General features: G+C 39.6%; 2 protein-coding genes and 1 long non-coding RNA gene across 3 annotated transcripts in view; 2 read left to right on the forward strand and 1 right to left on the reverse strand.

The window, feature by feature from the left end:
* Nucleotides 1–876: 876 nt before the first annotated feature.
* LOC124276966 lies at nucleotides 877–1,491 on the forward strand. Its single transcript, XR_006898705.1, has 3 exons — nucleotides 877–935; nucleotides 992–1,295; nucleotides 1,370–1,491. It is a non-coding gene; the product is annotated as an uncharacterized LOC124276966 (long non-coding RNA).
* A 2,170-nt stretch (nucleotides 1,492–3,661) lies between these two features.
* On the reverse strand, nucleotides 3,662–8,459 carry LOC124276994 (glutathione S-transferase theta-1-like). The gene is given in 5 exon segments (XM_046712648.1): nucleotides 3,662–3,959; nucleotides 3,961–4,122; nucleotides 5,716–5,869; nucleotides 6,275–6,362; nucleotides 8,227–8,459. Coding segments are annotated over 5 exon segments (693 nt in total). The 5' UTR covers nucleotides 8,339–8,459; the 3' UTR covers nucleotides 3,662–3,782.
* A 102-nt stretch (nucleotides 8,460–8,561) lies between these two features.
* LOC124276995 (unconventional myosin-XIX-like) overlaps nucleotides 8,562–20,682 on the forward strand; it is a 32,402-nt gene continuing 20,281 nt past the window's right edge. The window contains 16 exon segments of the mRNA XM_046712649.1: nucleotides 8,562–8,689; nucleotides 9,106–9,192; nucleotides 10,627–10,749; nucleotides 11,705–11,804; nucleotides 12,324–12,475; nucleotides 12,581–12,697; nucleotides 13,237–13,310; nucleotides 13,981–14,060; nucleotides 15,153–15,234; nucleotides 15,522–15,525; nucleotides 15,697–15,783; nucleotides 16,375–16,483; nucleotides 16,745–16,833; nucleotides 17,112–17,193; nucleotides 17,485–17,526; nucleotides 18,980–19,166. Of these exon segments, the coding sequence (XP_046568605.1) occupies nucleotides 8,687–8,689; nucleotides 9,106–9,192; nucleotides 10,627–10,749; nucleotides 11,705–11,804; nucleotides 12,324–12,475; nucleotides 12,581–12,697; nucleotides 13,237–13,310; nucleotides 13,981–14,060; nucleotides 15,153–15,234; nucleotides 15,522–15,525; nucleotides 15,697–15,783; nucleotides 16,375–16,483; nucleotides 16,745–16,833; nucleotides 17,112–17,193; nucleotides 17,485–17,526; nucleotides 18,980–19,166 (1,418 nt within the window). The 5' untranslated portion in view covers nucleotides 8,562–8,686.

A 20,682-nucleotide genomic window follows, 5' to 3' on the forward strand; every position in this document is an offset into this window, starting at 1 on the left:
GTCCGTTTTTTGGGTGCGTTGCGCTGCGTTGAAAATAGGTCTGACAGTATTTTTGACGCAACGCAAATTGAAACGCAGAGGGAATTCCCTTGATGACGCCATTTTAACAAGGTATTTTGCCAACACGTGAGTAGTTCCGGTGAGTTGATTTTGTAATTTCTTGAACGAAACAAGCCAATGTAACATGTAATCCTCGTAATTGGATGACTTATCACTCCAGAATGCTTTATCTGTTTGTATATGACTTAAACTATGTCATAAATATTAAGTAATATACCATATAATACTATTTACATAACTGTTGTGGTTGTGATTAATTCCTCCTCTTCTTCGAATTCCCCCTCTTCCTCCAACACCATACTCATCACAGCTATGGCCGCCATCTAGCGCATGTTCAAAACGCATATTCACGCATATAGTGTAAGAGCAAAAACGCAACGCATAACGCATGCGTTAAAAAAACGGACGTAATGTAAGCCCTGCCTTAGCACAGCGCTGCTTGCGCGCTTTCTGTACGGACGGCCGTCTTAATATGACCAAGTCAACAAAATTTATGACAGTTTAATTTCAGACACTGGGTCAGACTTAGTGATGACAGTTTAGGTTCAGACACTGGGTGAGACCTAGTGATGACAGTTTAGGTTCAGACACTGGGTGAGACCTAGTGATGACAGTTTAGGTTCAGACACTGGGTGAGACCTAGTGATGACAGTTTAGGTTCAGACACTGGGTCAGACCTAGTGATGACAGTGATGACAGTTTAGGTTCAGACACTGGGTGAGACCGACACTGGGTGAGACCTATGATGACAGTTTAGGTTCAGACACTGGGTGAGACCTAGTGATGACAGTTTAGGTTCAGACACTGGGTGAGACCTAGTGAGTGATGACAGTTTAGGTTCAGACACTGGGTCAGACCTTGTGATGACAGTTTAGGTTCAGACACTGGGTGACTGGGTGGGTGAGACCTAGGTGATGTGATGACAGTTTAGGTTCAGACACTGGGTGAGACCGAGTGATGACAGTTTAGGTTCAGACACTGGGTGAGACCGAGTGATGACAGTTTAGGTTCAGACACTGGGTCAGACCTAGTGATGACAGTTTAGGTTCAGACACTGGGTGAGACCGAGTGATGACAGTTTAGGTTCAGACACTGGGTGAGACCGAGTGATGACAGTTTAGGTTCAGACACTGGGTGAGACCGAGTGATGACAGTTTAGGTTCAGACACTGGGTGAGACCGAGTGATGACAGTTTAGGTTCAGACACTGGGTCAGACCGAGTGATGACAGTTTAGGTTCAGACACTGGGTGACCGAGTGATGACAGTTTAGGTTCAGACACTGGGTCAGACCGAGTGATGACAGTTTAGGTTCAGACACTGGTTGAGATATTGTTTGAAGCATGATCGCCTGTCTGGAACCAAAATTTAAAAATGCTATTGGATTCAGGTGGTGCTTAGTTAATGCTCATGTGTATGGTATATCCAGATGGACCAGGCGATCGTACATACAGATGGACCAGGCGATCGTACATACAGATGGACCAGGCGATCGTACATACAGATGGACCAGGCGATCACATGCTAATTTCACTTGATTTGTCTGTTGTTAAATGTCGTACTCAGCAATACTCCAGCTGTATGGAATTACAGCGGTCTGTAAACAATCCAGTCTGGACCAGACAATCCAGTGATCAACAGCATGAGCATCAATCTACGTATTTGAGCTACGATGACATGTGCCAACGATGTCACCAAACCTGACCACCTGATCCCGTTTGTCGACTCTTACAAGGATGGAGACACGCTGTCTTTCATCTTAGCGTTTAAGGAGAAATCACCATTTATTACTGAACCATACACCAACGCATGTTGTCAATGCAAACGTCTAAATAGGAACAAATATACCGGTCTTCTGGGTCCACTTAGTACCTCTCAGGGATGGTAACCGACTTATCTGATAACCTTGTCACATCAGACACACGTCCTGCTGCCTCTGTGGCCGTCGCATATCAATGACGTTCACCCTGATGACATCTTGATGATCTTTGGTTGATATTACGTGGGTATACCAATAATTGAGAGATTGATTTTAGTTTTACCCAGCTTTTATCAGCACACCAGAAATGGGCTTCACACATTGTAATACCCATAAATGAGATGTGGTGCTCTAACGTACCTTCAAATGCCATGGAACTGTAGACTTGGGCCCTCAAACTTCCAGCTGTCATTAGAAATTCTGATTTGAAGTTCTGATTGACACCATTCCATCTTGGTTTCCCACTCCAAATAGGTTGACAAAAGTATGACAAAACTATTGACTCAAATGTCACCGTTTATAGTCATTGTCACTGCATGACTGTCACAATCTGCAGGAGCATTATGCATCAATTTCTTTTTATGACATTTTTATACAGTCACATAAAATGTTTAAAAACACATGTGCTTGTATACCATACCAATTAACAAATATATCAATTATCATGAACACTTTTCCAAAAAAATAGTACATTTATATTGAATGATTCATTAATAAACAAGATCAACATTTTTGTAATCCATGAGCATCTACTGCGTGTTTTTGTTGATGAGAGTAGCATTAACACTTCCAGACACAGACATAAGGCTAAAAGTGCTAGCCCATCAACGGCCTGGCAATAAAATGCTTATAAATTTTCTTCCCCAAATGTTAATATTGAGAGTCCCTTAACTTGAAAATGGATGGATCCATGTACATTCCTGCATATACAGATAATTGTCTTGATTACATGCCAGTAATACTCTGGTTATCTCAAACAGTACATTATCACATCTACTTCCATCTTGCACACAAACACTTAACTACTGGGAAGCCCGTTGAGTGTGAACTAGCTGTCTGACAATAAGAACATGAAAACCACTTCTTCACGATATTTAAAATATCTCACTGAAATCTGTTACTCACGACTCCTCTGTGTGAGAACATCTGGGTCAACTGCAATTTGTAAGTGTCCTTTCAGGCTGAGCAATAATAAAATCGATGTGGATTGAAATTATAGTTTTCTTCCTGATTCCTGATTTTCAAAGTCAGGAAAATCTGTAAGACAGTTAAAAATGCACACAAGACCCCAGTCTATGATGATTTTGAGCCTATGTTACATTATGAGTTACACAACTCAAAAGGTTACAGTCGGTGAATGAGCCCTTACCACACTTGAAAAAAGACGAACTAAGGGACCGTTCGTAATTTATGGCTTTTTTGGGAGAGAGAGAGAGAGAGAGAGAGAGAGAGAGAAGAGAGAGATTTTAAGGGGGTCACCAATTTTGTTCTGGGGAGCTGGGGGTTTCAGCAATTTTGTACACACGCATTACCAGGGGGTCAGCAATTTTGTACATAAATATATGTTTAAAATTATGCTTAAAACTTATGGGAAGTGGAGGGGGGTCATTGATTTTGTACATGACGTGCAGGGGGGTCACTTATTTTGTACATAAATGTTAGGGGAGGTCATCCACATTGTACATGCTTCTCCATAAAAATCATCATCACCCCCCTAGCCATAAATTATGAACGGTCCCTAAACAAACAAAATTCTGGTCCAAAATCTTTAAGATAACATACTTGAAAGCAAATCACTGCCCTAACAATCATATATATAACAAAACAGTAAAACTACAAGAATATATAGAGCACTTTGATGTTATTACCTGAAATCACAGATTAAACAACAGTTTTACATTTGTTTACTGTCACTTCAGTTGAATCACAACACATTCAGATTAATGTCATCTCTTCATCATGTCTTCACAGATTAGATCCGAGTGATGACTTCGTGACTTCACGCGTTCGATACACCATCTTGCTGGCATCGTCAAACGTCGGCTGCAGCCTCTCTCTCACTCTCTGCATCCAAGCCTTCACTACAGGGCTGCTCTCGTACAGGTTCTCCTCATGAACTGCATGCAGCTGTAAGAGTTCACAAGCTCCCGAGGATGTCCGCTATGGAAATGTCATTCCCACAGAGGAATGGCTGGGATTTCAGGTAATATTTCTCCAAACCAGTGACAACTGAACGCACATTTTTGCGACATTTCTCAACCTTACCCATGTCGATTGGCTCATTCGTTGCCCGGGGGAGGATCAGCTGGAAACAAACACATGAAGACATACACATATCATACAAATACATCGATTCTCAACTATATGGACACTGTCATAACGAGTTAAATCACAAAAATATACACCATCCCCAGCGTCTACTGGCTAGGACTGGCTATCGGTATAAATCATAGAGACCAATTAGTGTTAACTAAATATCAATTAATTATCGAAAATATTGAACAAAATACAGACCCAAGTCCAGAAAAAATCAACAAATTTCAGGTCAGCGATGAGTGGTGACACATGTAGGCATGGATTACTAACAAGAAGAGCATTTAGAACATAATGTAGACACGACCCATGAATAAAGATGTAACCTTGTGTATTGTGTGAGGTAATATAAATAATTTACCTCAAATATTATCGATGACACAATTTTCACATCGATAATCACTAATAAATCTACCCATCCACATATATTTCTGATAATCAGGTGTTTTTAGCCAGACAAAGAGATTGGAAGGATGGTGACTAGATCCCACCCATGTTATACCAAAATATCCATATATGATGATACTTGGTGTAAATGGCTTTTGGAGTACTCCCAACATTTAGAAAAACCTTAACAAAAAAAACCCCAAAAGAAACTAAAAGTCAGTTAACTCCCATGCCTTCATATGATATAACATATGTTATCTTTGGGACTACACTTCATATGATAGATAAACACTACACAATGAAACCTGTCTAAACAGGTCCATGGGTCGTGTCTATATTATGTTCAATATAAAATGCCGGTTTAGACAGGGTGACGGATTAGACAGTGACGATCATTTTCCAACATGGCTGCCAATTACACTTGTCAATCTCTTGAAAACTGTTAATGCAATCCAGGGGAATAGGAAGCTAATTTTTTCGTGTAAGCCTGATAGGTTGCAAAGCTATATATTTAGATAGTATTCAGGACTTGTCCAACCTTATTAGCAACAATCATGTGTAAGGTCTGGCTTTTTTTGTAATGGTAGCTACGCCCCTGCCATCCCCCAGTGTTTATAAAGCATAACGGCAGTAATCCTACGGGCGTTTGATCCATCGCGCAATCACTACTTGCTGATTATCTGGCTTGGCGAGAGGAGTGTATTGGATTAAGGGACCTTGATTGGACTGCTCATGTCCATGCCTGCTTAGAGCGTTTGATTCAACGTGCAATCACTACTTCCTGATTATCTAGCGTGCCTAGAGGATTAATTAGTGTATTGGATTATGGGACCTTGATTAGACTGCTCATACCCATGCCAGTTTAGACAGTTTTAATTACAATTAAAATTGCTTGTTGGGACCGGAAAGTCGTGCTGGAATACGGAAAAGACAGGTGCCAGATTAGACAATGTTTTGAATGATCATAATATCATTGTAAAATGGCGGGACCAAAATTTTATGCAGGTTTTGACAGTGTGCCGGATTAGACAGGTGCCGGTGTTGGCAGGTTTCACTGTTCTTAACTTTTGAGATAAACAACAACATCAAATGTCTATCAATATTAAAGAAAAATGTTTGCAACAAACAAATGTGTCAAATAATATTTACTCCTACAGAGTTTAGTGAAAGGGGAGGTAACTGTGACACTGATACTCACAAGGTGTCGGAAGAGCATGGCAGCGCTGCCTCTGGTGTTTAGATGTTGCCAGTTGCAGTATTCATCAACTCTGGCCTGGGCGCGGAGGTCCGTACGTGGGTACCAGTGGTCTGGCAAGTTGTATTTACAAGAGAGGTATTTCAGAATGGCCACACTGACAAAGAAACACTAAGTAAACAAATACTTCAACATAAACATTATCTATCATTTAGAATAAAGATATAAACAAACTTAAATTTTAAAAAATAATGAAAATGAGGTTTAATTCAATTATGTTTTAAAAAAATTGTTATATACTTACCATAGTCTACATTGTGCTTAGTACTTGTGTTAGTTTCAATGAGACATATTGGACAGCTACTTACAGTGTGTGGGTATTAGAGCTTCTCATGGGCGTTTTAAAAGTTTTGTGATAGTTTAAGATATTTTATTATGCATGTAACTGTAGAAGTCCCAATTTAAATACTACACGATTTTCTTCAACCATGAATTTACAGCAATCATGTCAGAATTATGTCATATGATGAACTAAGCTATATGACTAAAATCGGCATCATACCTCTCAGTCAACACGAACCCATTATCATCAATAACTGGCACCAACTTGAAGGGGTTGATCTTTGCAAATTCCTCAGTGAAGTGTTCACCTGTAACACATAACAGGAGGTAGAAGAGTGATTGACTTCATATGTCCAATGCACACATAAACCCAGGCTTCCAAATCTATATCATCCATAAACAAAATAATGGCCTTTCTCTTTATTTGCTTCAACTCAAAAGACAGAAATCAGGTTACTCTTTACGACACTTGTGTTGTCAGTAGTGTTGGGAATTGGTTAAAATCTCATAATTGATGATTGCTTCATTACAACCGATCAATCATCGAAAATAGTTAGCGTCATTTATGAACTTTTCCTGGTTACTTTTGTTAATGCACAAAAACATAATCATGACTTGGAACAAGCTTTTAGTGCTTATGAAATGTATTGACAAAACCAACCTTGTGAAAAATATTGTTAATGCTAAAAGTGTTCCAGAATTGTTTGTTTTCGATTATGAGAAAACATGATCGATTGCTTGGTCGTTTAGTCACTGCAACCAATCTTCAATTATTTCAATTAATCGGACCACCACTAGTTGTCAGCTACACTGAAAGGATCTCAATACTTTGGGTTTGAGAACTTTCTCCTACCCCAGATCTCCATACGGTACATGAACCACAGATGTAACAACACTTGGCAACGTTTTCAGTCATGATTAAAAATCGACATACTGTCCCTTTAAGTGTGTAAGACATGATCTAGCTACTTATATATTACAACAATGATGTCAGATAGCTCTTCATGATCTTATAGAACACAGAAAAGGTTTGCATGATGGTCACAGTTTTAACCAAACCCAACTACTTGATCCCTTTCAAGAAAATGGACAAGTGGAGCATTATCACTATTCCCTGCCACAGGGCAAATTAGAATTTTGTTTGTTCATACAGTAGTCGATAATCTGGGACTTATACCGAAGCTAATGTAAACTAATAAAATACAAAGATCCTATAAAGCCTGAGGAGGAGATATAGGCACTAGTGTCACTTTGTCATCATTTCATCTAACTGAGTAGTTTCCGTGACAACTCTCAATTATATGCAACATCCAGCAAGTTGAAAAGCAGAAAGCAGGGGACATAACTCTGTTTTGTTCGTTGTTTAACACCGCACTCAGGAATATTCAACCTACATGGTGACAGTCTGTAAATAATCTTGTCTGGATCAGACCATCCAGTTGTCAACATCATCCGCATCTATCTACCCAATTGGGATACGATGAGCCTGACCTCCCGAACCCGTTAGTCGCCTCTTACGACAAGCATGGGTTGCTGTTCAAAGACCAATTCTAACCCGGATTGTCCCTGGGCGACATACTCTGAAAAACATTTATTAAAGACACTAATTTTCAGCCTCATTTGTGATTTTGACAAGTAACATTTATTGTAGAAAATATATCATTTTTCTGACTTAGAAGGTCTCCTCTTCAGTGGGGACAACTCAAAACTTTTTAAGTCAGATCATACCAACACTGATCATTACTACACTTTCCCTTGCACCTATAGATCTAAAAGTCACTTGTCTCCTCGTTATTACGTTATTCGGATAATTATTCTTAAATGTATATAATTTTATTATTCATATAAAAAAACAGTGAACTATTAGTCCATATAGGAAATGAAATGTTGGCATCATAAAATGGTCGTAAAGGTAAGTGATAATTTGCACTTTCTGAGAGAAAATATTAATCTCAGCACTACGTACAGTGGCATATCTTTTAGACTAGTTCACGTGTTGTCAAGACCGACAAAAGTCGCGAGTCCCAATCAACTAGTACATATCATAGACTTCAGTCTTAGAATCCCGGTCATTCACGGGTTCAAATTCCATCGGTCGAAAAACTCTCAGAATTATAAAATAACTTTTGCCACATAAAATGTCATGCAAAGCAACTTGCGTTCGTGGCATACCTTTTCGTAACGCAACTGGTTTATCTTCAAACGGTATCTTGTTGAACTTCATAAACATATAAACAGCTCTCGATGGCTGAGACAACAAATCATAGTACACTTTCAACGCCATGATTGTGGTTGACTGGTTTTCGGCTCGTCCGCCTTAGGTCGTTGCTCTCCCTTCTTGACTGGTTTGCCTGCCCTCCCAACACTGCAAGCTGCAGCAGGCTCAGAGGTGCGAGGCAGGGTACCAGTCTACTCTCCCGGAGACCTTTGATCGCAATAATATTGACCAATGAAATAACAGTAGACATTTGGGGATTAAATAATTGGTCAATCACCATCCAATCAAAGTCCCGTTTACTCAGATGCAGATAATGGCGGCCAAATTAAATGAAAATGTCAACACAGTAGTTTAGCTGGTTTCGTGATTTTCCGTGTTGCTGAATAGATAGATACTACATGTTCAATAGGGACCATGGTAATTGTCATTATCTGATAACACGTCTCTATTCGTGGAGATGTATACAGATCTACGCAGGTCTTGTCTCTTGAATATTTTTCATTTCAAACTCAATCAGTTGACCCAAGCTCAATTTGAGCCTCAAGTTGAGGCAGTTCAGAATATTCCGATTTCTGACTTTCATGGTTCATATTAGCGCATGTGTTCTGTGCATCCGAACTTTCATTCACTTATTAATGGAGAAGGCATATGCTCCGAAATGTGTTCCTTATAACAAACAAGTTGACATCCATACATTCACAGCACTACATCAATTCTCAATGTCATTCAAAGACTTCTGATCCATATTTCATAAGCACCCACTACAGGTAAGAAAATCGATAAACTAAGCCTATTTTACTATCCAGCCAGCCTACAATATGCCTTTTTCACAGGATCAGAGTACACCAGTGAGACGAAAGAGAAAACCCGACAACAGTGAAACTGAAAATGACAGCTCACACAAAGTTACAATTCAGTGTGTAAGTCAGATTATAACATTTCCATATCATTATCAGCATATGAAGTCACCAAGTAACCTATTCAGCGTTTTGAAAAATGACATTTGGCCAATTTTTGGACTTATTTATCTAGGATACCAAACTGATAATCTTTCATATTGGTAGGGCAAATACTAGTTCAGCCAGCTAAACATCTTGTTCTACCAAGGTATACACCGGCGTTGGTGTATACCGTGGTAGGAACAAGACGTTTAGCTGGCTGAACTAGGCAAATACATATGACCAACATAACTGTAGCATCAATGTTAGGTGATCTTAGAACAGTGATTCGAAAAGCTCCAAATCAGATTTAGGAGTTTTTACAGACACATGTTGCTGTCATTAGCATGTTTAGGACCATTGTCAGCCACTTAGCAGGATTAGATGAATCACTCCAATCAGTCCTCTATGTTTACTGAAAACCTTTTTTTCGCCTCTTTACAAAAGTTATTGTTGTTGTTGCACTATGGTTGTCATATTACAGTCGTCTACATCATTACTCAGTTGTGAATGTACACATGTGTTGTCTAAAGCAACATGCCCAAATGATGTCTTTTGAGTAAAAAACTTTCTTTTGGGGGATAATCTTTGTGATGAGGCACATGTCCCAAAGAATCCCCTGACCAACTTCGAAGTCTCCACAAGTGTCCTCACATATGTGACAGTCCATATTTTCTTGTGCACTTTATACTATTTTTTACAGAAAACAGCAGGGCAGAAGGGATTTAACAACCAAGGGTCTATTATTGAAAAATGTTAGTACTAGTGTTGGGAATTGGTTAAAATCTCATAATTGATGATTGGTTCATTACAACCGATCAATCATCAAAACTAATTGGTCAGCGTCATTTATCAAATTTTCCTTGTTATGTTTGTTAATGCACAAAAAATAAAGAAAAAACATGAAGTTCTTTCATTTTTTTGCAAATTGCAAAAAATGCATTTGCAAATTTCACATTTTTAAAGATATGACTAGTATGTTAGGAACATAAATTTCTTGAAGTCTATAAGATAAATTCAATCATGATTTGGAACGAGCTTGTAGCGCTTATGAAATGTAACATACAAAGCCAACCTTGTGAAAAAATATTGTTAATGCAAGCAAGTGTTCCATAACTTCCCAAATTGTTTGTCTTCGATTATGAGAAAACATGATCGATTGCTTGGTCATTTAATCATTGCGACCAATCTTCGATTGTTTCAATTAATTGGACCACCACTAGTTAGTACACTGTCAATTTTCTTCACTGTCACTGTATTTCTGAAAAGATTTCCCCTTAGTCAATTTCCTTGCCCACACTGACACTTATTACACCAAATAGAGGAATATAATATTCCTGAAAAGACCAAAAGACTAGGACTATTGTTCTTTTAAAGTGGTTCTAGTTTGTTAATTCCAACCGTTTTCTAAAACAGGGACAACAGATTTATATAAGAAGCAAACATCATGGTTGGGAAACTGCTGTTCTGAAAGATGTGAGAAGTGCCACCGGTAGCAATGGTAACAGGGCTTTTGTTGCAGAGACTACCTCAGGGGAGGTAAGATATCTGTGTGGTACACCTAATGATGTATAAGCACACATTTATGTAATTTGTTTTCAATAACTTTGTCTTTTAGAGTTTTTCTTACAAAAGGTAAGATTATGGTAATGCTCCTATTCTGTTGATATTAGTTGCAAGTAGTTTCTATAGTTGCTTGTACTGCCATTATTTTGGTGCATCTTGTTAGGATGGTGTAGTGGAAAGACAGGATAACTGGAGGTTAGTTGTTTACTTCCCTTGCTGTCATGCCAAAAACTTGTACTTGTTGTTGCCCTGGCTGATGTTGGTCTTAACAAGGAATGGTTGGCACACAACATGCAAGAGTATGTTTTCACACACAATGTCTGTAAGATAAACACATTGATGCAGCTGAAGACACTGATGGGAACTGTTGCAGTGCTGAACATCATCATGTGTCCGCATCACACACAGTCACCTACTGAATGAAATGAATTCTTTCCCTGTCCCCTGTGACAAACTGTGGTGACAAATATAGGTCTATATGTTGTTTGTTGTATTGGTGTGTATATGTTCAGGGGTTCAAAAATCCCATCACCAGACACCCGGGACAAGTCAGTTTTCATTTTGGGCAATCAAATAATGGTATCTTACTTGTCCGTGGGCTACTAGATAATTTCCACTTATGGTTTCAAACTGCAAATAATCTTTAATTTAATTTCATATCTGCTCAAAATGTAGCTATTAAATTTTGCAATGATAGTAAAGTAGAGTTATCTTTCTTTGCTATTTATCACTTTTCAATAAATAGTCCAGTAAACATTAACATCAAATACGATGTTGATTTCTTCTTTCATAATTACATCATCATAATTACTTCATAAAATCAGGGAAAGTGGATAATTAGTCCGGACAAGTTACTTTCTTAAAGTCACTTGCCCTGTGGCAATCGGCTTTTTAAAAAAAAATTGAACCCCTGATGTTTGTCCTGCAGGAGTTGGAGTGTAGACAAGAGGATGTCCTCCATTGTTCCAGTGTCCCTCTGTGTAGCACCGAGCGCTTGTCAGACCTTGCTCCCCTCAATGAAGCCACAGGTACATAAAGTCATATACAGTAAACTATGTTTATCATAACCATTCTCATAAGAAACAGATGGATAAAGCTTTGTCCTGGCCACTTGCTGTACATTATAGTTGAAACACATACAACAAACTACAGTTATAACAAACATTAGTGAGAGGAGTCTGTTACAACCATGGCTTACTGCACTCAGATAACTCAGCTGGTGTGTGAGAGTTGGGGAGTTAATGTCAGACAGTCATGAATGAAAAATGTGAAGGCCATGTTGTTACTTGCATCATAGTATGTGTTATTTTTTACACAGTGATGTCTCGAAGCATCATGAAGTCTACACTTAAGGGAGTACTAACAAAGGACTTTATTTGGAATCTGTGTCAGTTTTCATGTAAGATCAAAGTTATTGAGAAAGAAGAGAAATGAAGTTGCATCATGTCAGAAAGCAGACATTGCAGTGCAGGCTCTAATTTAGCTTAGAGTGTTTGGTATGTAGTGGCTGAAGCACCTGTAAAATTTCTCGTTTGTCATGCCTCTAGTCCTGCACTGTCTGTGGGAGAGGTTCAAGCTGGACTGTATATACACCAAGGCTGGATCTACAGTGGTGGCTGTCAATCCGTTCAAGGACATCCCAGATCTTTACTCACTTGACACTGTAGAGGCATACTGCATACGACAAGCCAGCAAACAGGTAGGTATTATAACCTTCATTAGTTTAACGTTATTGCATTGATTGCATGCTGAACAACTTCAGATATAAATATCTTGATATCCTGGATGGTTGATGCTGTTGCAGGAATCAAGGGCCCCACACATCTATGAGATTGCAGAGGAAGCTCACAGTCGCCTACAGCAAGACTCCCACCCCCACGGACAGTGCATCATTGTCAGTGGAGAGAGTGGGGCAGGCAAGGTGAGTTGACTGTCATGTAATGTAAACTGAGATATTAAAAATTATCTATACATGTAAACAATATGATAGTATTTACATACTCATGTCATTTAATGCTTTCATACAGTAATAAAACAAAAGACTTTTTGTATGATTCTTTTTATGGCTGTTTTGTTTTTTATATTTCATTCTATAATCAAACTGTATAAAATCTGATCTTTTTCTTTGATGCTGTGTGAAGATTTGACAATGCCTTCATCCTGGGGGGGGTTTAGCCTAGTGGTTAAAGCGTTGGCTCGTCACGCCGAGGACCCGGGTTCGAATCCCCACATGGGTACAATGTGTGAAGCCCATTTCTGGTGTCCCCCGCCGTGATGTTGCTGGAATATTGCTAAAAGCGGCGTAAAACCAAAACTCAGTCAGTCAGTCAGTCAGTCATCCACAGGGTCAGACCTAAGTTCATCAGTGTTGATGAAAAATGAAAATGTGATTTGTTTGAGATTCTGTTGGCAAAATGTACATAAGCTTAGAGCATGATATGCATTTTCGCTGTCTTCCAGACTGTGTCTGCCAAGCACCTGCTGAGATATCTGACAGTGGTGGCCAACCCTCTCACAGACCTTCACTGGGACAGGTTTGTTTAATGTTGCATATATATATATATCCATATAAATAACCATGTTATGGTCCAAAAAGGTGGTGGTGGAATTGGGTTTAACGTCATGCTTGAGAATATTTCGCTCATATGACGACGTGCATGCGTGTGTATGTATATGTGCGGCTGCTTGTACTAGTCCAGACTGAAGCTGGTTTTATAGTGCTAGCCCACTGAGATACCATGCCGCAGTGAAGCATGAATACCCCACTCAGACACATTATACTGACTCCGAGCCGACCAGTCCTTGTTGTACCCATTAATGCCGAGCGCCAGACAGGGACCAACAAGTACCATATTTTAACGTCTTTTGGTATGACGCGGTCGGGGATCGAACCCTCAACCTTCCGCACTCTGGGCGGACGCTCTAACCACTACACCACGGAGGCGGTCTGGTCCAAAAAGGCATCCAGACGGAAACAGTTTGAGAACCATTTTTCCTACTGATTAATTCAGTTATGTTCATTGAATGTTCGACAAATTCCTGTTACTACACTGTTATTGCAAGTGGGATATTTAGACATTTAGATCCTCGACCCTTTCATTGTTGTCTCAGTGTTGATACCAAGATACATCTCGTTTTAATTTTTGTCATGTGAATATTGACCTTCATTTAAGAGGTGTGAGTGACACATTTCTTTTGTTTCAGAAAACTTTCTGAATGTACAGGAAAGGGCAAGGCCATTGAGAGGAGAATCCTAGACTCCAATCCCATCCTAGAGGCATTTGGTAACAGTGTCCTGATTATATATTGAAATGAAATGTGTTGACAATTGTCCAGATTAGATGAATCTGCAGCATTATTGTTTATGGTAATCCTAACCACAGTGCTATGTCTATCGAACAATAGAATGTAGAATGGGATAAGTGCTGGCAAAAAGTAAATAACTCAAAGTTTGAGATAACACTTAATACATTCTAAATTCCAAGACCATACATTTTCTTTTGGAGAGACTGTTTGCCCAGAAGGTCTGTTGTTTGATCTGTGACAGTGCAATAGCAGGACATTGAATGATGATACTATAAGTTATCACATCATGTCTCGGGAAATACTGGGTTTTATCAGTCCCTCGTAAGGTTGTATCCGGGGAGTGGAATACAACCTTATGAGGGACTGATAAAACTCCGTAACTCCCCGAGACACGATGTGATAACGCATTTATCTAGCCGAATGTTTTTACTAAATCAAACGTTTTGCTTCAATTTCATTCTCAGTTGTTGTGGTGAAACGTTTCCTTGTTGCCATGTTGACACCAGCTGATCGATTGACCTCAATGCAGCGCACGTTACTAAAGGCTTGGCGATGCATGCTTTTCTCACTTCACGTGGTCACCGATGCGTGGCGGGATAATATGACTTTTGTACTCCCTGCTCGTGGATCGTGACGGGTGTACATGGTATTTTATCAGAGTCATGTGAACCAATCAAAACTCGACATTCTTACATGAGGCTGGATAACTGTTGTTACCCAGCCTGGCCCTCAGCTTCAAGGGGACATAACTCTGGCAAGTGGTTTCAGAGTTGGTGTATTGGGTTTGTATGGGGTATTCATGTTAAGCTGTGACATGATATCTCATTTGGCTAAGAAATGACAGACTAGAACAAGCACCAACACAATGTGCATGCTTATTGCAATATAAGTGCAATAATCTTTAATGCAATATTAAACCCCATTTCACCCCACCTTCCCTACAGAACATTTAATCTACTCCACTCAGGTCTGTATAATCACATATAATTGTATTTGTAAGGAATACAAAAATCTACAGACATCTTTACACATGACTATATCCAGTACAACAGTCGTTTTCATCACTTTAGGTAATGCTGTTACACCAAGAAATAACAACAGTTCAAGATTTGGGAAATTCATTCAGCTGCAGATTCAGAGGTGAGAAAATCAGTGTTATACTTGATTGTATTACACAAATTTGCTTGCCCGACAGAAAAAAACACTGGACTCGGACATTGGGCAATGGGTTATTTCCACCCCTGCCTTCCAGGATTCAAACCCACATGATCAGTCAGGAACCTGATCACCAGCACACATAGTGAGCAATCTAACAGACTTAGCCACTGTGGTTTTCATCTACCATTTGCAGACAACAGTTAGAGTTGTCTCCCTTGAATGATTTATGTCTCCAACAGTGTAGACATGGGATGACATTCCAGGACTGACCATGTGCAGAGAACAGTTAAGGTAGTCTCCCTTGAAGGATTAACCCCTCCAAAAGAGTAGACATGGGATGACATTTTTGCAGGACTGACCATGTTCAGAGAACAGTTAGAGTAGTCTCCCTTGAGAGATTAACATATGCAATAAGTAGACATGGGATGACATGTTTTAGAAGCGGTCCATGTACAGGGAGCGGTGATAGAGACTTACCTCCTAGAGAAGACCAGAGTTGTCCACCAAGGTTCTGGAGACTGTAACTTCCACATCTTCTATCAGGTCAGCTTTCCATGTTACACACCACACTCACATCACAGGAATTTCATATTTCCAGTTTCGGAGTTGTATGATTATCAGAACTGTATTTTTGTGGTAAATAAAGAGGTATAGACTTTCATACTTATCCAGGTTTCCAAACCCAACAGTGTCTGTTGCCAGGGGGTTTTGAGTCCTCGATACCTCTCTGGACATACCGGTACTCTACCAATGTAAACAGAAGTACCACTATACCGTACCTTTTTGGAATGTATATTAACAGGGGATGAATTGACAGAAAATATTGAGTTCTAACCCCTCCTCCGACTAATAGTCACCAGATGCAATCAATGAAGTACATTAGTACTGACGAGATACTTCCAATTCCAACATGTAGCTTATATAAAGCAGTCAGTGAGACAGATTGTTATGATCTGATTTATGACAATATCATTATTCTGCATTCAGTGTGACTGATTTCTTTCTAATATATGTTAGAAAGTCATCAACTTCACCCCATCTAGACACATATAAAGTGGATAATAATTCTGATCATTCAACTGATTTTGTACGACATTTGGGTTTGCTATATGTCATTTTCTGATGTTATCGCAGCTGTGTGGAGCTTCAAGTAGTGTCCCTGACACAGAGCAGCCAGGATGGGTGTGTCAGCTGAGAGCTCTACTACAGGGCCACAGTTTCAACATTGTACCCAGGAAGGAAGGTGATACATCAAGTATAATTATGATAATTACATACACAGTATACTAGTGTGTTAACCATTATGTACATGTCAATGCCGGTATAAGCAATCAACTGAAAATGACTGAATACATGTTTTGTATATTCCAATGTTACCTTCTTCATTAAAGAATCTTGACATTTTTACCTGTTTATTCATTGTGGAAACTGTACTCAATATGTATTAATTTGTTTACAGTCTTTGAATCCTGGTTTAAAACACCACATACCTAACATGTTTCAGGAGTAACAGAAAGAAAATCCTTGCAAACTACCCTGGAGGCCATGTCTGACATCGGTTTGTCCGACCATCTGCAGCAAGCTGTGCTACAGGTAGGGTGAACAGTGATCTGTCTGACCTTGAACAGCATAGTGTGTCAGAGGTGCATCAAACAGTGATCTGTCTGATAGGCATGTAGTTTTGTCTGACCATCTACAACAGTGTGTTAGAGGTACATCAAACAATGACTTCTACTGATAGACATATGGTGTTGTCTGTCGTTCTACGGCAAGGATTGTTAAAGTACGGCATTAGTACTGATTTTATTCAATCACGAGAATAAATTGCTCCTTTTTTACACTTCATTGTATTTTCTCTCTATGTCTTGCAGGTTATTGCAGCTGTTTTGTTCCTGTGTAACGTAGACTTCACAGCTGAAGATGAGGACTACAGCAGACTCAGCTCACAATCAGGTAAAACATGTCATGCACTATAGTGATTTGAGTGAGTGAGTTTAGTTTTACGCTGCTTTTAGCAATAATCCAGCAATATCATGGCGGGGGCCACCAGAAATGGGCTTCAAACATTGTGCCCATGTGGAGATTCTGAGCCAGGTCTTCGGCGTCAGGAGCGAACTCCTTAACCACTTTACTCCCATATTAAAGATGTTTAAGTCAGTTCTTAATTAAATCAAAGTTCATGATTTCAAAGGATTACACTATGTGAGTGTAAACAAACTTATTGCATGGTTACCATGGTTACAGCTCAGATGTCCTTCCTGGAGCGATCGTGTCTGGAGCTGTCAGGTAGTGGTTATGTTGATATGATTGATTTGTTTGTTGCTGTGTGTTAGCTCACCTGGTCAAAGATTAGTTGAGCTTTTCTGATTGACTTGTCCTTCATTGAGGGATTTGGGTTTAGAATTGGTCGCTACAGACCTTAGTTGTAGGCAATTTAGGGGATTGATGAGAGGGTGAATATGTCTGATTGTACAGCAATAGCTTGGATCTTTGCTCGTGGAAGAAATCAGTGGGTTGTCTCACGGACACCAGTTGAGTACATTCTCACATTCAACTGCCTTCTGCTTTTAAAGAACACAAGATATTAACTTACAGAGACATGGTTTCCAGGTTTCCAATCTGGTTTGCATTACAAACAATATGACAAATTTTCTCTGACAATTCAAAGCCTGACAGAAGGTTGCTACAGTCCACTTTCTGATGACATGTAAATCAGTGATAAATAAGCTTTTGTTAACATCTTGCATGGATGAAGACATTTAGATATTACTTAAATAGGACTGCATAGTATTACCGGTTGACCCGTATACCTCAATATGCTCCTCAACAGTACGTAGTGCGATATTTTGTCTGAGAAATGGTACATTGGGTAAAACATTTGAACATGTTTGTCGTAGTAATCTCTGTGGTTTAAGTTCAAATGTACTCAGACTTTTGACCACATGGGATGTTTTCAATGTTATTAATTGATAAAACAGCATACTTAAAATGCAATGAATTGTATAAAAAGGAAAGTATCCCCAACTATCCCACCAATGTTTTAGATGGATGTTATCAGAACTATATCATTTGGGTTTTTGGCCTTAGTATGTAGTAAATAGGATCTGTATATTATTATTATTATTATAGTCCATTTGTACTGCGCTGTTTCCATTCACAGTAAATGCTCGAAGCGCACAGAATTAAAAACATAGTCACTTGAGATGAAACTAGTCATATGCAATCAGTGCCACTTACTGTCAAACACTTCAGCTCCCAATATATCGCAATAGTAACAGCAATATATTTCAGTACAGTTTTTACCAATGCACAACCCAACCCTCAAAGGTGGTGATGCAGGTGTAAATAGTTTTGTTATTCTCACTGAGCATTAATGTTTAGACTTCATGTTGATTGGTTAGTTTGTTCCAATCTTTTCATTGTTTCCAAATAGGCCCCTATCCTATAACAATTTGTATGTTTCATTTAACTGAAAATAATGTCACTGATTGTTCATAATGTCACAGATTAATGTGACTTCATTTAAACAACAGCTTGAGTAAGCTCACAAAAGAAAATAATTACGTAAATAATTAACAGCTAGCTGCTCAACATATAAAATTATTCCTAATCCCTACTTTCTTGCAGCCTGTATTCCCCAAGCATTTGCTGGTTGCTTTGTACATGCGTTACATATGCACATGTGTGTGCACAAATGTAATGCTTCCATTTTGACGTCAAGTATGTATTTATGGTCCAGCAACCTGCGAGGCAAGAGTGCAGTGCTGCCACCTATTGGGCGTGTCTGCAGACACTCTAGAGCAGGTGCTTCTCCACCGTAGTATCGAGTCTGGGGGCAGCAAGCGCCGCAGTGTCTTCGTGAAACCAGTCTCAATCGCTGATGCTCGCACTCGGCGGGACTGTCTCGCCATGCTGCTGTACTCCAGGTATTGTCACAGACTAATGTACGGTTATAGTGATCATGTCCTATGTTTTTCAGTGTCATATATAAAATAAAAAAAGTTAAAAGCATCTCTACCTTAGATAACGACCTGCCGAATTCCATACATTGTAATACATTAGTGTCGATCTCAAACTATCTCGTATTGTTTCCTAGGTATCAAAATATCTGAAGTAGACTTAGCAGCAGTTATCTGCTGCACGATACTATATGAAGAAGACGTTAGTGACTTTTCCGGAAATGCCAGGCTTTGCTGTCAGTGCAGCATTCCTCTTTTCTCTTTGGAAATACTCCCTGCTCGTAATATTCCATTGTGTTCCCTGACTCAGATAGTGAGCTCCATTTCCTTCTGTGTAAAATCGAGGCATAGTTTCTTTGAAGCAGATGAAACCATGTTTTGTGCTTGTGTCTAAACATTTACCATGTGACACCAAGACACAATTTGATTGGCCGCACCACATCTAACTTGCCGAATAACAACAACAGGCTCTACACATTCGCCACAAACAATTCTCTTGTACTGTTTGTTGAATTTGACTCACTCACTTAGGCGTACCACTGTGGCAGGAGTTTCTCTCTCACACTACACTCACTGGCTGTACCACTGTGGCATCTCATGGTACCCTGATGAGCAGAGTATCGATTGATTTTTGCAATATGATGAACCACATGGACTGACAACTATACCACAACATCAAACAGTGCAACATGATGACAACTATAAAACCTCTTCCTTCATACCTGTTTATTATGATCTCAAAACCAAAAGCTTGGTGAGTTGTTACAGCCCTAACCCTGGTGGATGTAGATTGTTGCTTGGTGAGTTGTTACAGCCCTAACCCTGGTGGCTGTGATTGTTGCTTGGTGAGTTGTTACAGCCCGAACCCTGGTGGATGTAGATTGTTGCATGGTGAGTTGTTACAGCCCTAACCCTGGTGGATGTAGATTGTTGCTTGGTGAGTTGTTACAGCCCTAACCCTGGTGGCTGTAGATTGTTGCTTGGTGAGTTGTTACAGCCCTAACCCTGGTGGCTGTAGATTGTTGCTTGGTGAGTTGTTACAGCCCTAACCCTGGTGGCTGTAGATTGTTGCTTGGTGAGTTGTTACAGCCCTAACCCTGGTGGCTGTAGATTGTTGCATGGTGAGTTGTTACAGCCCTAACCCTGGTGGCTGTAGATTGTTGCTTGGTGAGTTGTTACAGCCCTAACCCTGGTGGATGTAGATTGTTGCTTGGTGAGTTGTTACAGCCCTAACCCTGGTGGATGTAGATTGTTGCTTGGTGAGTTGTTACAGCCCTAACCCTGGTGGATGTAGATTGTTGCTTGGTGAGTTGTTACAGCCCTAACCCTGGTGGCTGTAGATTGTTGCTTGGTGAGTTGTTACAGCCCTAACCCTGGTGGATGTAGATTGTTGCTTGGTGAGTTGTTACAGCCCTAACCCTGGTGGATGTAGATTGTTGCTTGGTGAGTTGTTACAGCCCTAACCCTGGTGGCTGTAGATTGT

This window comes from Haliotis rubra, unplaced genomic scaffold, assembly GCF_003918875.1.
Source record: "Haliotis rubra isolate DU_JTF1 unplaced genomic scaffold, ASM391887v1 Scf216, whole genome shotgun sequence".
In the NCBI taxonomy this organism is placed as follows: domain Eukaryota; kingdom Metazoa; phylum Mollusca; class Gastropoda; order Lepetellida; family Haliotidae; genus Haliotis; species Haliotis rubra.